The sequence below is a fragment of the Ammospiza nelsoni genome, chromosome 7 (assembly GCF_027579445.1).
Source record: "Ammospiza nelsoni isolate bAmmNel1 chromosome 7, bAmmNel1.pri, whole genome shotgun sequence".
In the NCBI taxonomy this organism is placed as follows: Eukaryota; Metazoa; Chordata; class Aves; order Passeriformes; family Passerellidae; genus Ammospiza; species Ammospiza nelsoni.
The window spans coordinates 17057579-17076204 of record NC_080639.1 but is presented as its reverse complement, the minus strand read 5'-3'; the positions used below and the strand labels follow the sequence as shown (position 1 = coordinate 17076204).

The 18626-nt window shown below is 36.2% G+C and overlaps 1 protein-coding gene across 5 annotated transcripts in view; it reads right to left on the bottom strand.

Annotated features, from left to right (window-relative positions):
* SESTD1 (SEC14 and spectrin domain containing 1) overlaps window positions 1–18626 on the bottom strand; it is a 49087-nt gene that overhangs the window by 10078 nt on the left and 20383 nt on the right. For 4 of the 5 annotated variants that reach the window (XM_059476177.1, XM_059476179.1, XM_059476180.1 and 1 more), the window contains 8 exons: window positions 18352–18465; window positions 11225–11338; window positions 9709–9806; window positions 9293–9348; window positions 6595–6806; window positions 2855–2977; window positions 1002–1196; window positions 289–403 (listed from right to left, as the gene is read on the bottom strand). In XM_059476177.1, the coding sequence (XP_059332160.1) occupies window positions 289–403; window positions 1002–1196; window positions 2855–2977; window positions 6595–6806; window positions 9293–9348; window positions 9709–9806; window positions 11225–11338; window positions 18352–18465 (1027 nt within the window). The remainder of the gene's footprint in view (window positions 1–288; window positions 404–1001; window positions 1197–2854; window positions 2978–6594; window positions 6807–9292; window positions 9349–9708; window positions 9807–11224; window positions 11339–18351; window positions 18466–18626) is intronic. The other variant, XM_059476181.1, reaches the window with a different exon arrangement.

Genomic DNA, 18626 nt, shown 5'->3' with positions numbered 1-18626 from the left:
AATGGGAGAAAGAAGTTTGTTTACAGATGAAATGCATGATAACGGCATATAACAAATATATATATTGGATGTAAAACATCTTCAAAAGAGAACAGTTCCAGATCACTTCCCCAGACAAAAGCCAGTCCAAAGTAACTCAGTGGAACATTACATAGTGAGGAATCAGAAGTCATAAGATCTTTTCCCCCTGCTTTTTTGGTGATTTTTTAAAAAGGGATTACTCTTTCTTCCCCCTGTAATGCACTTACTAGAATGTGTGTGTCTGAAATGCATAAATATCTTGCTTACCAACACTTTTTAATTTCTCTTCCAGTAGTTTCAATGTTTGTTGAATTGATGCTCCATCTGCTGGTGCTACATCCACACACAACATTCCGAGTAAACCATCCAATTGCTGAGACAACTAAAATGTAAGAACATAAATGCTAATATTTAAAAAGAAGTTTGAGCTTCAGATGGTTGGTTCTAAAACATTCTAAATGTTTGGAAATTTATCATTTTCAAATTTCTCTTTGGAGCTAGAGGAAATGAAAGCCAAGATAAATGACCCATCTGCCTTGTAGAAATCCAAGAGCACACATCCCTAGATGGTGGGAGAGTAGAAGCCAAGATTCTACTTGTTTTTTAAGAAAAACATAGGAAATGAACACGCCATTTTACAAAAAGAAAAGTACATCAAACTCCAGTTCAATTAATGCATAAGCCTCTAAATAAAAAAGAGGGGCAAAAAAAGTAACTTTTCAACTAGTAACCCTTTTACCCTTTTATTTCAAATTCTACTGAAATGTAAGACATATTACAAAGTACTTCCCTCCTAAAACAAGGGGGAGCCAGTTTTCTCAGTGTTTCAATTACAGTATATGATGACTTACAGAATTTTCCAAGTGACATGATATTTCCCCTCATCTCCCTGAGTATTTTTCCAATGTAGTCAACATTTACAATACTAATGCGCTAATTTATTGACAGTGCCTTAAAGAAAATGAAAAAGAAACACTTACATCCTGGGCAACACTGTGGAATTCAAGTGCTGCTTGTAATAGGTTCTGCCTGAATTCCAGCTGACTGGCCTGCCTGTAACACACATCACTCAGCTGTTGCTGCAATGCTTTCAATTCCACAAGGTCCTCCTCATCCCCTGCATTTAGAAGAGCTGCTATCTGCTGATTAAGCTCAACATAAACAGCAAACCACTCCTAGAAACACAAGAAGATAAAGAATTAAAAATGCCAAATATAATTTTATTGCCCTTGAATGGTATACACATCCAACTGGAGGCTAATAAATAATCAGATCGAAAGAGGAGGTTATTACAGACTGCACTATCTCACAGAGAAGGAAAAAATATTCCTGATTTCAAATCAACTCCCAATAAAGTGCTTAGTAGATGTTACTACACACATTGTAGTATAAAAAACTTAGTGCAGAAAGATGGGAAGAGTTCAATGTGTGGCTCCTAGTCCCACCATAAACTTCCACCAAAAGTGGAATTCACCATTTTAAAACAAATTTCTAGTGCTTAAATGTCTGTACTGGTCTACTAAAACAAAAGATCATTTTTTTTCAAGTGACCAGCTATTATTAAAAGCTGTTCACAGGACTATCCAGCTGTTACTTTCAGTGACATGACTGAAACTAGCAATAATTTCCTTACAAATTTTGGAAAAATATTGCTGTTGACAGCAGTATTCTCTATCTGAGAATACTATCTACTGACAGCAGTAATCTCTGTCTTCTGAACAAAAGAGAATCCAGGCACAGAAACTTCAAAACGATCCTTGTTACTTATTTAAGGAAAGCTCTATACTACTTAATTCAAATTTGTAGATTTGTTTTTCACATGGCTTGATCACTGAATACATACATAAGATTTAGTTATGTTGTCCTGTTGGTGTCTTTGCAGAGGAAAATAGTTCAAATATTTAACAATTTGGTGAGATTTAAAAACAGCTTGATACATCCAGATCACATTCACATCTTGCATGGCTGAGATGCCTGTAAAGCAAAATGTGTTTGCTCAACAGCTCTAATTTTGACCTTGAAGTGTCCTATGCATTTCTATGGAACAGCACCATCTATTGGCCTACTATATTTGATTTAATTTGTATTCTTGTCTCGCTCCTATTGGGATGTTTAGAATTTTGTAAATTATGTCTTCAGCTTTTGCATCATTTATTTACAAATCATGCAAAACGGAGTATAAATATCCATTTTCTGAATTTTTTTTCTTTTCTCCCAGACCTGCCTCTACCATCTGCTCACAGAAAAAAAAGAGTATGAAAAGAGCAAGGAGGGGAACAAAGAGAAAGCAATGAGAAAGTTAAATTAGCAATCAGTCAAAAATTCAAGAGCAGAATAAATTTCTCATCAGTCCCAAAAGGGGCAACAATGATGACATAATGTCATTTACATTTACATTTACAACCATAAAGTATATCTAAAATCTTGATCAATGAAAGTCTTAAGTCAGTTTCAGCTACTGCTAAGTGTGGTCTAAGAGACAAAAACATGAAGTTATTCACCTGAGAAGTGCAGGACTTGTCAGACATTTTGGCAGAGAGGAAAAAGTAAATTTATTCCTTCTACTCTACATGAAAATTTAAGAACTGCTGGAACATACTAAACCCAAGAAAAATCACAAATAGAAATCTGCATTTTTGTACAATGGAAAAAAAAATGCAAATAGATATAATATGACCATATTAGCTCTATAACTGCTCAGGTAGTTTCCTCTGTAACTCAGAACATCATGCACTGTGAAAAATTCCTAGATACTCATAACCAAAATACATTGCTCATGACTACATGTATTTAGAATTATTTTGATACTTGAAAAGGGTATGGGAAATCTCACACTGTGCTGACTCTCAATCTCTTCATGCTTCTGTTGCAAAGCTTGTGAAGCTCTAATGGAATCTCCTATTCCCCACTGGGTTCTTAGCTGTTCTGATCCAGGTCCTTCCAGCCAATTGACAACCTGTCAGAAAGACAAAGATGATAAAAACAAAGTAGCAAATTAATTACACCAAGACTGGTATAAGCAGAATTTTGTAACCAGAAATTTTAAAAAACATGTTTATGAAAAAAACATCTTTTTAGTGCTGTAAAAATCTTGTTGGTGAATCCATTCACATTCTTCAAATTCTCAAGTAGAAACTACTTTTCATTAACCTTAGCATGTCAGCTTCATGAAAACAGGTGGCAGCTATGACAAGATTTCTCAAATAGACAATTGTCATTTCATATCTCTTGTCAATAAAAGAGCTCAAAACACAATGCTAATGGAGGTCTTGTGTTCAAACCAGAATTTTTTTTTACCAAAGTGATTACAATGTCCAGCTGTATTCAGCGTCACACCTGAGAGCTCTCTTCTTTTTTTGCTGAATAAACTAACATTCAAGTAGAGGATACATACTTATTTTAAAATTAAACTTACACACCAACTTGCTCTATTCAAATAACAGAAACCTGTTACTGAGTTTTTGTAGCCACATCTCATGGAATTTGTCTTTGCAGGGTCACAACTTTGGACTACAGTATTGGATTTCTTTTATTATTATTTTGAAACTATTTTTTCATGTAAATATTAAAGCAAATATCAAAGCAAAGCAGAATGTCTCAAATTTTGTTTTCTTTACACAATTCTCAATTATCAGATGATATCTATGGAAAAATTCCCTGATAAATTTTTAAATATCTGGAACACAGACATTGATGCAATGAAACCAAGTGCAGAAGTCACTTAGTACTGGAGTCCTGAAGTAGGGAAATGCAGGAATACCTCTAGATTCTGAACCTTAATAAAAAGGCATAGGAAGCCAGCTTCCTGTCTTTAACGCTAGTTTTGTTTAAACATCAATCACAAAACAGCTTCACACAGATTTTCAGGAAACATAATACAATACACAATGTAACCCCACAACCACGAAGACAAATGAAACAGGCACTAATTGGACCATTCTCCTAGTGCTGCTAGACTGCCCTGCAACAGCAATCAAGAACAATCATCATTACAGAAGGCTCCTCAATTCACTCCATCTCTGAGTCATTACGTATCTGCCTTCCCACTGCCCTTTTATGCCCCATGCCAAAGCACTGTTTCAGAGCATATATTCATTGCTCCAAAAGCATTCTCAGTCTTCCCTGCTTTCATAATTTCTAGGACAAATTAGGACTCTACAGTTGCAGGTTCTTTTTGTTTAAGAGAAACTTCCTGTTGTGATCAGCACCTCTGCACAGCTGTTATGGGTTAAATATGGAACTGACCTAGAAGTGAAGGCACCCAGATGTCCCCCTCTAAGGTCACAGTGGCCTGGAAAATTTCCACATGGAACTGACAGTTCTCATGCAAGTCTGAAACAGTGCACAAGGCCACTGCTTAGCAGTTGCCCTATCTGGCCAAGACCACCTCCCCATTGCAAGTTTCCAGCACCTTCTGCATTGACTCTGCAAATGCTTAGGCCAGCACATGGCTGCTCTTGTGACAGATGCCTAAACTGAGGAGGGAAGAATTACTAGCGGACATGCAGAAAAATGTGATGTAATTTTCATAAAATAAACTTTAAAATCATTAATGACAAGACTACTGCAAGAGGTCACAGTTATTTTTGTGAATTAAGATTAGAAACAGTAATTAACACCTCTGCCTAAGGAGGGACAAAGCCAGAGTTTATCCTAGCCTACAGAGTTACAATAATAAGCAGCATTTAGGAAAACTGCTTATTACAAGACCTCTGACAATCACTGCAGCCTTTACATTACAAAATTAAAGACAAAAGAGAGGGAAACAAAACCTTGGAACAGAAGCAAAAGGGGTAATTCAAAAGAGAGGGTAGGATATTGAAGGCATAATGGAGAGAATTGGTTTTGAATTAAGAGGGCTTTGAGAGAGGAGTAAGAACTAAGCACGCCACAGTAAGGACAAGCAGCAAATAGTGAAATTGAAACAGGAACACAAAAGCAATCCAGGAGTGATTAGTAATATAATACAAATAATACAAATAATAAAATATGAATGTAGCTGTAAAGAAAGCTAGCAGAAGATTAGAACACGCACCAAAAAACCCCACCAGCACCAGGGTAAAACACCCACTCCAATTAAAGTACTGCAAGTACTGTTATATGGGAACTTCTGTTTATTTTGTCAAAAAAAATTCCATGGCACTTTCCCTCTATTGGCTTCCTTCTGTGCATCATTAGCTTCCTACTTTTAGCCTTTAACTCTTTCTATTAGCCTAATTTTTTGCTGTAAGCCCAAAATAAATGAAATAGTTTCCCAGATCTAGTAAGTTTTTCTTAAATATTTGTATGCCATTTAGAAAGCTTTTAAACACACTTTAAAAAAAGCTGATTCATTTGGCAAAAGAGCAAAACACATTCTTCCTGTGTACTGAAACTGAGTTCACTTGGCAGGTAACATCTGTAGTGTACACACAGCAAACAAGTAACTATTCCTACTACAAATATTGCAAAATGAGGCTGAGTAATAGTAAACTATTCTACTTAAATGCATTAACAATGTCAGTTTGCCAAAGTACTATAAAAATCACATCTTATTCAACCACTAAAACTTAAACACAGGAAAGAAACTTCACCTGATTATATCCACAGCTGCGCTGATATGCTCTATATAGGATTATATTAATCTCATATATTTTTAATACTTCCAGCTCGATATATCAACAAATGACATGTGCTTTTTAGATTTTTTTACAGTAATCAAATTGCTATAGAAATTAAAATTATCTCCTCAGTAGATTTCTAATTTCAATGCTAGACATCACAAAATTGATTAGTTTTTATTTTTACCCATATCTACAATGCTGTAAAGTGCAAGTACTCAACATGCACTCCCCTTATGCATTAGAAATGCCAATGCTGAAAGGTTAAAAGCAATTATCTATTCAATTTTCTGCATATTCAAACTACATAGAATCTTAAAAATACACATATCTAATTTCAAGTGATAAACACAAGATGAATAAATTAATTCCATTTCCTTGATTTTCTCTACTGAGACTCTGCTGTGAAAATGTTGGAAGGGCTAATTACATGGCTGTTTCCAAAGGACCACGCCAGTTCATCATGACCTTTAACATGCAATTGATTAGGAAGCTGATATTCATTCTTGTCAGGGTGTTCCTGAAATGCAGACAGTTTAAGCACTTCAGCTCAAGTTAAACCACCAAGTATCAGACAAATAAAGGAATAAATAATGGCTTATTTTCAGTAACAGGAACTTTAAATGCTGTGGGCAGGGGAAGCAAAGCAAAGTTGATGTTCAGGCAAAGGTGTTCCTCTCTTTGCCAGCAGGGCAGGCATTTGCACCTCCAGCAATGCAGCCATGGCTGCCACAGTGCCCAGCAAAGGGACAGCCCCAAGGCAAGAGAGCACATTTACAGCAACCTCCACATACCAGAACAGCCTTTGGAAAGTCACTGTGGCAGCCACAATGTAAAGCACTGTGTGAAACCAGCACACTGACATTTGTGAAGTGAGGGGAGGCATGAAGGTCTCCCCTCATTTTTGCAGAAATCAGTCTGAGACTTGAGCTCAAAACCAGCTCACTGCACTCAAGGACAGCCGCAAGCTTACCTGCATTACCTTCTGCTGGATCTCCTCCAGCTGTGTGCGTTTGCTGCGCTGCCTACAAACCTCCTGGTAGCGGGTGTACTGCTCCCTGAGGGAGTCCAGGAGCTTCATCACCTGCGGCTGGGCCAGCAGCTCGTCGTCCATGGGAGACCAGGAGACCCCTCCGTCGGACCCATTGAACCGACGCTGCTGCAGCTCCGACAGCAACTCGTGACCTTCAGGAATACACAGAGTGTCCTGGTTAATCCAGATTCAAAGAAAAAACCCACAAAAATTAGCAGTAAGACTGCCTTAAACCATCAGCATTTTTACAGCTAATGATCTTTCAAACATTGGGCACGTTTAATGATACAATTTCATGCAGAGCTTTGGTCGCAGTTTGTGGGACTGGATCAGTCACACAACAGAGGAAAAGAAATGTGGTATATTTCAGATATATAAAAGAGATATTGTGACTAACATTCAAATTGACAACAGCATTGATTAATGTAAGGAAAACTGAAAGCACCATCTTGAGTCTGAAACAACTCTGAAGTATTCTGATTTACTTCAAAATGGTGAGTAGCATCCAAAGTATTTCTCTCAAACAATTCAGGTTCTTATATTCAATGAGCGCTCTGGAGGCACTAAAAATCTGACAATATAATTTCTCTGTTGTCTTTCAGAGTTTTTATAGCAAGTACGACTCCTTCATAGAGAGTGTGAAGCTGAATAATAACTAATTTTTCAGTACTCTGTTCTCACCTGTCTTGCCCTTTTCTTTGTGCTCCTAAGCATCCTATCAGGGTACAGATTCTCTAGAACGCAGTGACTTTCATATACACAAAAAAAGTGTATTTTGACTATTTAATCTTTTGCCTAAACTGTTTGAAGAATCTTATTGTTGTGTTAAAATTCTCAGTATGTAAACACGACACTACAAGTAAACCCGGACCATTGATTTGTTCCTCAAAAGCTCAGAGAAACAGTTAAAATAGAACAGTGTGTGGTCACTGAAGAGATGTTAGTGTGAAAGTGAAAATGTGCCAGTTGGAGATCATTAGTTCTGCAGGTCTCAATATGGTAACACCACAGTTCACTAAAAGAAAAAACCTACTACTTGAGTAATAGTAATACCTCAAGGAAAATACAGACACAAAAAACTAAGTTCAACTGCTATTACTGAAACATTCAAAATGCCAAGGGCTTTGAAGATTGCAGCAAACAACTTTAAATTACTCAGCATATATTACTATGAAATGAAAAATACATTTTGCTGTACTATAGCACAAACATCTTGGATTTCATCTTTGTAACACTCCACAGATAGGCACAGATAGCTGCAGAGCAAACGGATTTATGCTTTTACAAGTTTGTTCTACTGAGGTAATTTTGAAATTTTATTGTATTGTTTCAGCAGCAAACGATCACCATTTTTCCAGGCAAAACCATCTTTTCAAACTAAGTTCTTATCAAATTCTATGAACCATAGATCCATATATATGGATTTGGAGCTTGTGAAAACAGTACCTGTGGTTATGGAAGACAGAAGCCTTTTATCTAAACCCTCTGTTCACAACTGTCCTTAGGAGGTAAGAAATTAATTGGGGAGAGTTTAATCTCTCTTTTTCTCAGCCTTTCAGTACAGGGACTCTAACAGAGAAAGGGTGCCTCTTAAAACTCCCATGATTTAGCCACAGAATATGCTGAGCTGGAAAGGAGCCATAAGGATCATCCAGTCCCATGGAAGTTATGAAACTTCATACTACCAAAAAAATTCATTACCAGAATTAAGAAATCACAGAATGCATATAAACTAATGGGCTAAGGAGCCATCTGCTTACACAAAACTGAAGTGGTGTTTTGAACAAAGATCTTTACTTGTAGACAAGGATACACAATTAGGCTGAAATCTAGCGACACTGCCTACAGACACTTCATGTTTCAAAACTTCAAAGACTAGAGTAAGAAATTTTTGTTCCACATTTTAACTCAAACCAGTATTATCCCACATCTAGAGGAACTGAATTTTTACACAGAGGGGACATAAAGCCACTGTGATAAATATTTCATGTGATCCACACATTACTATAAGGCTATAAGGTAAAAATTCTAAGCACTCAGACTGATCACCACCTAACACTATGCATTACTTATTCCACAAAAACACAAAGTAAAAAACAAAAATCCAGTCCAAATCAATAGACTATTATACTTTATTGCAAATAGGAAATTCACCCTAAACCCAACCTGCTAAAGCATCCCAACTCATTTAATGCTGAAGAGAGTCCAAGAAGCCACGTATGCTTCACTTTTCTCACAGATGATCAGTCCAGAATTAGACTGATGTAAATTGTCAGAATTGTGCAGGAAAATGCTTTCTGTATTCTAACCATTTGGTGGCTACTGAGATTAATTCATTCTATAAGGCAAATATATTGACATCAGCTAGAAACAAAGCATTCCAAAAATTAAACATAATAGTTATGGTAACATTGTAAAGATGTTAGTGAGATTATAAAAAAAGTACTTAAAAAGACATGTTTGGAGTTCTTCCATTTCTTAGCATCACTTTTTTAACCCAAAGATTACATTAGCCAATAAGCTCCTTACATTGTGAACAGGGCTAAGACAACAACTGTGCCCTCTATGCTTCCACTTGGGGCCTAAAATGAATTATGCACTTTACTGGCCAACATTCTAATTTTTTGACTTACTATACCTGTCTGCAATACCGTCTCAGGATCAACTGATGGAAGGAAGTTCAAATCTATTGATCTTTGGAAAAAAAAAAAAATAACACATTATTAAAATTTGTATTACAGATTACAGTAGCACCAGAAACTTCAGCTAAGGCTGGAACTACCTAAGGGTCTTATAAGACTAGGGCTTTTTCTCAGTGAAGTCCTCACTATTTTAACTCATGAAATCAAAACACAAGTGGAGGTGCATGTAATCAGTTGAATGAGCACTCATCTACACACACCCTCATGTACTTTGTAGCCTACATTATAAAGGTTTAGAATTTCTTTACACATTTCAAGGTATTTAAGGTATATATTTTTTTCAGTATTTTTCTGGAATTCAAATGAAATTTTATAATCCAAAAGCATTGACTTCAAAAAGTGAATCACATACCTCTCTCTCTCTTGTTGATTTCCTTTATCACTTCCATTGTTAATTAGAGCAAGCTCATCCAGTAAAGATGTTGATTCTTTAGTGAACTTCTCAAATACCTAAATAAGAGGAAGGTTTTGATTTAAGAAATAATTTTAGGTAGCTGTACTGAAGGCATTGGTGCAAGTTTATTCAGTAGTTCCATTAGTATACTTCAGTCTCTGTACAGTGTAATTATTTCTCAGCATTCAGATGGTAGGGAGGAAACAACAGAAAAAGTTTTGTTCACAGAACACTTAAGAGCACTATGACTCCTTAGGGAAATAGTAAATATTACACTGAATATAAGGAATTCTGAAAAAAATTGAGATATCTGCAAAACCTGTAAAATCTTAGGGACATTTACTCTTCATTTAAGCCTTTAATAATGCTAGAGAATCAAGGCATGTTACACAACTACTGGCCAGCTTACTTGGAAGGATTAGAATAATTCTGTAAAGATTCCAGCTTCTACTCACTATTAAAATGGACCATATTGTAATGAATAACTAAAATAAAATAAAAATGTGTTATATTATTTAGAAAGATTATATAGAGTAAAATACCCTCATCAGTTTCATTGAACTTAGGGGTTTCTGATCTCAGACATCACCTGTACAGTGAAGACACTGTGCAGTGTTCAGACAATTCCTCTGTACCTGACTTCTGAGGGCTGGTCTTGCTTTTTAACAGAACTGAGCATGGCTGGGTGTCTTACATGACATGCACAGTAACTTTCAGGTATTTTTACTGTCATTAAATTATTAATTAGTAGCTTGCCAATGAACTTTCCTTAACTTATCTAGGACTACTTAAAATTTCAGAGGAAAGTAGGTGCAATTGCAACACACCTAGAGATCATAGACGAAGACACACATTTTAAGAACAGATTATACAGGAAGGGAACATGCTGTGTCAATGAAGATTAAATATTGTTTTGAAGATTCTATTTAAATAATTGAAAAGCAAGTATCAATGAAGAAAAGATTAAAATATTCTGGAGAGCTATGCACACCAACAGTTGCTTAAAAAAATTGTGCTGATTAATAATTAAAGGATGTAGCTCCTGGACATTTACTGCTTCTTGGTCTGCTGGGGAAACTGCGTTGACAGAGGTTTTGGTGTAGGACAGCTTAAAACCACAGGAACCAAGACCTAAGAGATAAACCAGGAGCATCTGCAAGAGTCCAGGTATCTTCTCCCACAGCAGCCAATTTTCCTTTATAGCAACTATACCATAGACTCAGGCTCTTCTAGAGTTAGTGTTACTAAAAGAGCTTCGTTAAGGAACAGGTTGTTCAACAAATTGATATTAACTTTATCATCCCCTGAGTAAAGACAGTGTTATTTACCACAAGACTATTCATGTAAGTGAACTGCACAACTACACATGTGACCATTTCCTACACGCTTTGCAGTTCCTACACAAATAAAAATTTCAGGGCTCAAGAAGGAGACATTAAGAAACCCCCCAAACCCCAAAACACAGATAACTAACCAGCCTCTTATTCAACCAATCCATGTGATCATAGGTGAGAGTTCCTCCAAAATCTTCTGTTAGCTGGCATGGTTCTATATATCGCGTCAGCTTGTTAGCAGATACTAAAATAACCTGCAACAATAAAAGAGATCACTTGTAGGTAATGCTCATACTTTCCTTAAATATCTGAGAAGTGTGCCCAGAGATACAGATCATTCTGTGATTCAGACTTTACTGCTGAATGTTTAAATGAAATATGGCTGTTTACAATTAACGTAACCAGACAGGTAATTCTGACATGCAGTGTATGCCTCATGCATAATCCTGTAAGTGCATCATCTCTACCACCTTATCTGTTTACAGTGGGAAAAAGCAATGTGTTCCCTGGATATCTGTTATCCTGCTGGAAGCTGATCCTTTGTGATTAAGTCATATATCACACCATCTATTTCTAGTGAATATAGTAGCAGGATATCATACTGCAAAGCACTCAGTATTTTTACCCCTCTCTGGCAATACTTTCAGTCCCAGAAGTGAGTTTGTGCCATAAAAGTTAAGTGCCTGCATTTACTGTGCAAATATGTAAAGCAAAAAGTTGGATCAATCATACTCTTTCTATGAGTAGTCAAAAATTCAAATTTAATATGCTTAAAAGCCTGAGTAGTTCACCCAGGAGACAAATCTAGCTCACCAGCTACATCAGGACATAGAGGAAAACACAGGTCCACTGCTAGGTGGAAAACTAAATTCTTGCTTTCATTTCTAGAAGCTCCTGAATGAGCCTTATTCATATAAGCCTAAAACAAAAGTTGGCAGCACAGCTTGCTTTGATGAATGACATGCTAAGCCTGGAATAACTCCTGTGGGAAAAAAACCCAAAAACAATCTCTCTATTGAAGCAGGCATATTGGCAATATATAACCAGAAACAAAAGAAAAAAAGAAAAGATTTCTATAACTCATCAAATCATCCACATACTCTTGCAGGGCACAAGAATATGTGGAAAGAGCTAACTAGAGACTTCTATTCCAGCTCCATTTCCCTGCAGATACTGAAACTACAGAATTCAGAGTAGCTCCAAATGGTCTATTATTGCAGAGGAAAACCTTTCAGCAACATCCAAATACACACTATTGTCCTCTACTCTTAATTGTACATGGCTGCTGTAAATGGAATTGGCTAGTAGTTTCTTTAGGTAATGCCAGTAACCAGCCCAAACCCCGGAGGATTCTACATCCAGGAAAGAATAAAAAAAAAAAAAAGCCTTTGTTCTTCCTTCTTTTGGCACACTAAATAGTTTAGGTAATTTTTAACATTCATCTCTATGAGTTCATTAAAAAAAAGAAAACTAATTTTGGTACGGACATTTTGGTATGGGAACTAAAGCAAACAGGGCAGCTGGTTCTCATAACTGAAATACAAGTTCTGAAAAGAGCCAAGTAGCCAGACAAAATAGATGGACTGCATTGAGACCACTTATTTCAGATTTTTTTAAACTGAGATCCTTCAGGAAGGGGAGTAGGCAAGGGATAGCCCTCAACTTCCACTAGGGAGATGTTTTTTAAAATAAAAAAATTCTGAAAGAGCAAAACCTGCACAAAAAATATTTTAGCCATATTAAAAAAAAATCTTCTGACAATAAATAAACACCCAGAAAAGAGATTTTCTAGATCTTATTAAAACCCAAATTTTCTAGATCTTATTAGAAAAACTCTGAAAAATAAAACTTCCAGCTCATTAATAAACCTTGTTGTAACTTAAAGCATTATTTCTCAGCCCATTCATTCTCTCTAGGTTTCTCATTTAAAAACCACTTCTTTCTTAAACTGTTTATTGACTGTTCACTGGGCTAGCTGCTAAAATCCTCTGTGTACTTTTCACAATATAAGAAAACATTTGAATTTTTGACTAGGTTGTGGCAGAAATGAAGGCTCCTAAACAGAATTTAGCTCTTGCTCTAAACCTGAACTAGTGGCAGTGCTAACCCAACATCCTCTACATGCTTCAAATTAGTAAATCAGCTACTATAGATTAATAGCCGATAAGTACACAGACCAAAAGCCAAAGAAGAAAAAAATGTTGAAAATGCAATGTGGACAGTGAGAAGACACTTCACTTTTACAGATCTGAATTCTACTTTAAGCTCAGCAAACTTCTGCTGGTTTCCAAACTGTTTCCAAACTTCTGCTGGTCAGGTTTCTAAAATGTTTCAAAATCCAAACAGAGTAATTATAATTGACTTTTTGTGAAAATAGATGTCAAAATACCACATCTTAGAAAAAGTTGTCCCTTATGAATTAGTGTTTCATCCTTGCTTTTGAATTTCACCCTTCAACATACTACCACAGGTAAAGATAAGCTAATTTACAGCTGTAAAAACAGAAATAACGCTGTTTGCTTGCAACTGAAATGATTTTTTTTTTCCTTTTTTTCCAAGTCAAACTATGTTGATTCCAGAAAAAGGGGGAAAAATGCAGCTTTCATAATCCAAAGTAAAAGCCTTTGGACAGCAGATTATAGCTGGATATTAAAATGAAGAGCTTAAATTTCCCAAGGGAGAAACAAGTAGATATGGACAGATGGTAAAACAGGGAAAAAAAGGTACAAATTATTGAATCCTTTAATCTTTGCTTCCCTTCCCACTTGATCCACCCACTTGTGACAACAGGGACAGCTAATAAGCTCGCAGGGGCAGCAGGTTTCAAACGTGTCCTGCTTGCTTGCTGATGATTCCAGAGTCATGGAATCATCATCTGCTCTTTCTGAAACCTGGAGCAGCGGTAGCAGCTCTCATCCTTGCTCTACTCCAGCCAGCAAACTTGCTCTGTACAATGCTGGTCTGCTAAATCCTTGTGAAAGCCTTTAAAGAAATAACTCAGAACAGTGCTTTGGGAAAGATAGAAGCGATGTATTTTTTAATAAAATCAAAACAACCTTTGTAAAAGCTGTCAAGCAAAAGAAGAATGACAAAGCTAAAAACATGGACTGCAAAGTCTTGTGCCTTAAGTGCAAAATTCTATTTCTCAGCAGTGAAAATACATGTTTTTGATTCATGCAACATGTATCTTTTGTAATAAAAAAGCCTTAAATACTGTTTGCAGTAAGCTGACCTCTCTATGTCATTTGCAGTTTTCTGTAATTTTCATTGATCATCTACAAGGAGATAGAGGCAGAAGTCAAGATGAGAGAGGAATTCTCGATATTCAAGAGGTCATGTAAAAGTGTCCCCAAAATGTTAAATACATCCATCTGAACTTTCTCTCTTAAGGGAAGAAATGAAAAAGCTCTTTAATACAAATGTTACAGAATCAAACCCAGGAGCTACTTGAGAACAGGAGGCTGTAAAATTTCAGTAACAAGGAGCTTTTTCCTGAAGTGTGCAATATCAGAGCAGCCACACTACTGAATCTGAAAAGGAGTAGTTACTTTCCAAAAGAGAACAATACACATGTCCCTTGAGAATATAAAATTTAAACAAGTGCAATCTAAATACGATCTTCATTGCCACAGAACTGTAAAGCAAAGACTATCTCTTCCTGAGGAGAATAATCCTATTTTTTGATGCCAAATACTATTTCAATCCATTTTTTAAATTACTATTTGATTAAACACTGAGTAGCATAGGGCATTATTTGTTTAATATGGCACACTGATCTAAACAAAGATCATTTTATTTCACATTACACCAAGAAACACTAGGTAAATATTTATCTGGCCAGTGCCATAGAAATCTGTCATACTAGAAACCCAAGAGCAGTTGGCAGAACCTCGATAAACACAAGATGAACTCCACTCCCAGGAACTGCCTCCTTCACTTGTGGCTTTACCCACTCACTCACCTTACCCTCCAGTGCTCACAATAATTAGCACACTCATTCTTACATCCCAGAAAAGAGAAAATAGGCAAACATTATTGCATTTTTCAACACACTTTCTTTGGACAGAATTCAGGATGTGAATGCAGGCTTACATGCCCCAGCTCCTCATAGACAATTCCCTAATTTGCCCAAGAACCCACTGCCTCCCATATTAAAATACAACAGAGATGCAATTAAATAAACAATTTTGACTGGAACTCCTATATGCCTTTTTAGGAAAGTCCATGAAAGCTATAAATTCTGGTCTTAAAACACTGAACCGAAACCGGACAAAAATTAGATACTTTCTACAAAGTGTTATTCATTCTTTATTCTGTGGAGCAATACTCTGCTCATTAGCATAATTCTTAAAAGGTAAATTACAGACTTGAGATTTTTCAGAGCAGATGCTGCAGACAAATTATCATGAGAAATTTCTGACACTCTTTACTAGAGAGCTAGAGCTGTCAGCTGCTACAGTAGAAGTGTGAACCATTTAGAACTACTCAGACTTTGGACTTCAGGATTATAAAGATCCTTATGCTACACACTCTAATTTTTTCAACTAATTCATAGTAGTTTACCACCCTATTTTTCCTTTCTCTTATCCCTTTTTTTTCCCACACACTTAATTTCTATTCTACAAATCCTCAGTGAACTTTCAAAATTTTGCTCCCTGATTTCCACAAGGATAAGAACACAAGCACATCCTGTTCTTTCCTCTCCTGACAAACTGATTTGCAAAGTACTGATCTAGTATCTAAATCAGGCTCAGAGATTATTTTTCCTTAAATGACTGACATGCGTGAAATAACCCCACCCATCTATAGGTAGTTTTGCACTGTGTACAAATTTGTACATTTCTTCTATTTTTATAGTAATTTTTTTTCTTCCAGTCATGCTTGTTGTTCTCATAAGAAAAGCTCACTCTCAAATACAACTACATCTACTAAAAGAGTGATTTGTTTCACATTACTATGTAGAGTATATTAATAAAAAACCAAAAAGCACCACTTCCAAACTCTCTAAAACAGAGCCATTTTTACACTCAAATCCTGTTCTTCAATCTATTAAGGCATTAAAAGTATTAAGTATTACAGTGTCATATATGCAACATTTCAGCTGAAAGACAGCTTTATAACAATTCAGACAACTCTCCTCTATGAAGCATGGCAAGGACCAGATAAAACTGCTTCAATTAACACATGAACTGATCGCTAATAAGGGAGGAATGAAGTTACAGAAGAAAGTTCTGCTGGAGGACAAATGGGAATTGTCCTGAGGCAGGTCCAAAACCAACACTAATACGAACCAGAAATAAAGATATGAACTTTTACTCAGCTGAATCAGCCCACCTCTTTGTACTTATCCACCCAGTACTGTTTGATCTCAGTTCCCACATTTACTTTCAGTGTTTTGCAACTCATCATTACTACATCTCACTCTGAAGCAGAGGATCTCTGCCTTTGAACAAAAGGAAGACATTGTGATTAATGGCTTCATATGGGAATATTAAGCAACGTATTAAGAACAGATCAGGTAGTAGGAAATAGGAGATAGATGTGATGCCCCATTAGAAATCACAGTTACACAGCATTTACTTCAAATAAAATGAGATTACACCCAAGTAAATAAAAATATTTCATATTTTAATTACAATTTTTAGTTCGTAATTATTTCACTGGCGCAAAACCAATCCTGAATTTCCCTAGTAGTTACACAGATCTAACCTGTGATCCAAAACATGAGTTGGGTGTTGTTTGTTTTTACTGCCAGTAATGCAAAATTATGCAGCTGTAGATTTGTGCCTGAGTTGGAGACTTCCATAGCCTTATCAGTGTTCTGCACAAGTATTGGAACAGAGGAAAGATACACTCCTGTCTGTGACACAAATATTTGGGTCGTTTTTACTGAAACAGTTTTCCTGACTGCAACCAAGTAACAGAAACCAAAAGGTTTGGTTACATAATTCCAGTAGTCTATGCCAACAATGCCAACGTGCTTACTAGCACAGAACATGCTTTATAAAATTACTAAGATTACTAAATTAAAGGATTATCATTTAATGACAGCTAGCGAAACCTTAAAGTGAAACAAAAAGTCCTTTTATTATCATGTAAAATTATCCTTGCTTTGTTGATATATTTTCTGTAAGCTTTCTGCTTATTTGTCTAAAAATGCATTCTAGCTGAGTCACGTTAAAGAAAAACCCAGGAAGAATCTTCTAGAAGCACTAACTTCCAAACTAGCAACCCCATCATATATACACTAACTGCTACTATGTCACATACTTTCATATCACAACTTCAAAGACTTCCTGAACTTACCCAAGAATTTTATTTACAGGAGTGTAGCTGGGAAGAGAGAGCCTAAATCACACAGTAGCATCTTCTAAAGAGGGGCTTTGCCTTTATTACTGCTGCTCTCTGGACTCTGACATTTACCTTATGTTTACCTATGTGAAAGATCTGTGTGAAACTGAATATTGCAAACTTAAGTCACTTTCTAACCAGCAGCTCTTAAATCATATTTTTGAGTACAGATGGTTAGTTCAGAGGCTTTTTTAACTGTCATCTTGGATGTGGCTCCAAACAATATGCTAGTTTATAAAAGTGGGCACCGCCACACTCATGTTTTTGATTAAAGACACTGTGACTGGGCATGCTACATGCCTGCTGTAGTTCAAACAAGATTAGCTTAAAAAATGAGTGGAAAGTTTGATGACACAGATATTTTCTAAAAAAACAGGGAAAACTGAGGTTTCCATTAACCTCCCAGACAGAGATAACAAGGGAAGTGCTAACACTAACTTGTAGTCTCTCGTACACACTCTGCCTCACAACTCAGAACACTGTCAGCTTGTATTTGCAAGGAATCTATAACCTGTTCCTGATGTCAAAGAACTCACAAAATGAGAGAAGATGCATGCAACACCAACAAGGTATTTGTCAGAATGGTTACAGCCAATAGAGAGACACCAGACACCATGTATCTCCACATGAAAAATTTCACACTAAATCCTGTACAACTGTTTCTGACTCAAAACAACCATAATATGTATTTTCTTGCTAAGCAAAGAATTAAATGCCACACATCTTTAAGTTAAGAATACTCAATGAAGAAAATCTCATTAAAAATGGAAAAAGTTAAAAAGCCACAGTGGTTTGTTAAGTTTATCCACAAAGCATCAGGAATACAGCTATTTTAAAGACACTTTAGTTGTCATCCAATTACATCAGGATTTTAGAAACAGTATTTTTGACTGAAGTAGACAAAAGCTCAACATACCTCAAAGCCAAGTCTATCTTTCTCTTTCCAAAAGCAGAAATGTGTAACCTTCTTATCCCAAAACTCATCTGGCTTCACTACACAAACAAGTGACACCTCAGCTGGAACAACATTCTGTAAATCAAATGAAAAAATAAGGAAAACATTAAAGATTAAACCTTCATTTACCATAGAACTGCATTCCACTTAGATTTCATCATCTGTACAAGAATGTAAAAATTGCAGTCAGAAATTGAAGTCTGCTTCATCTACATCACATATTTGCTCCATCCTGC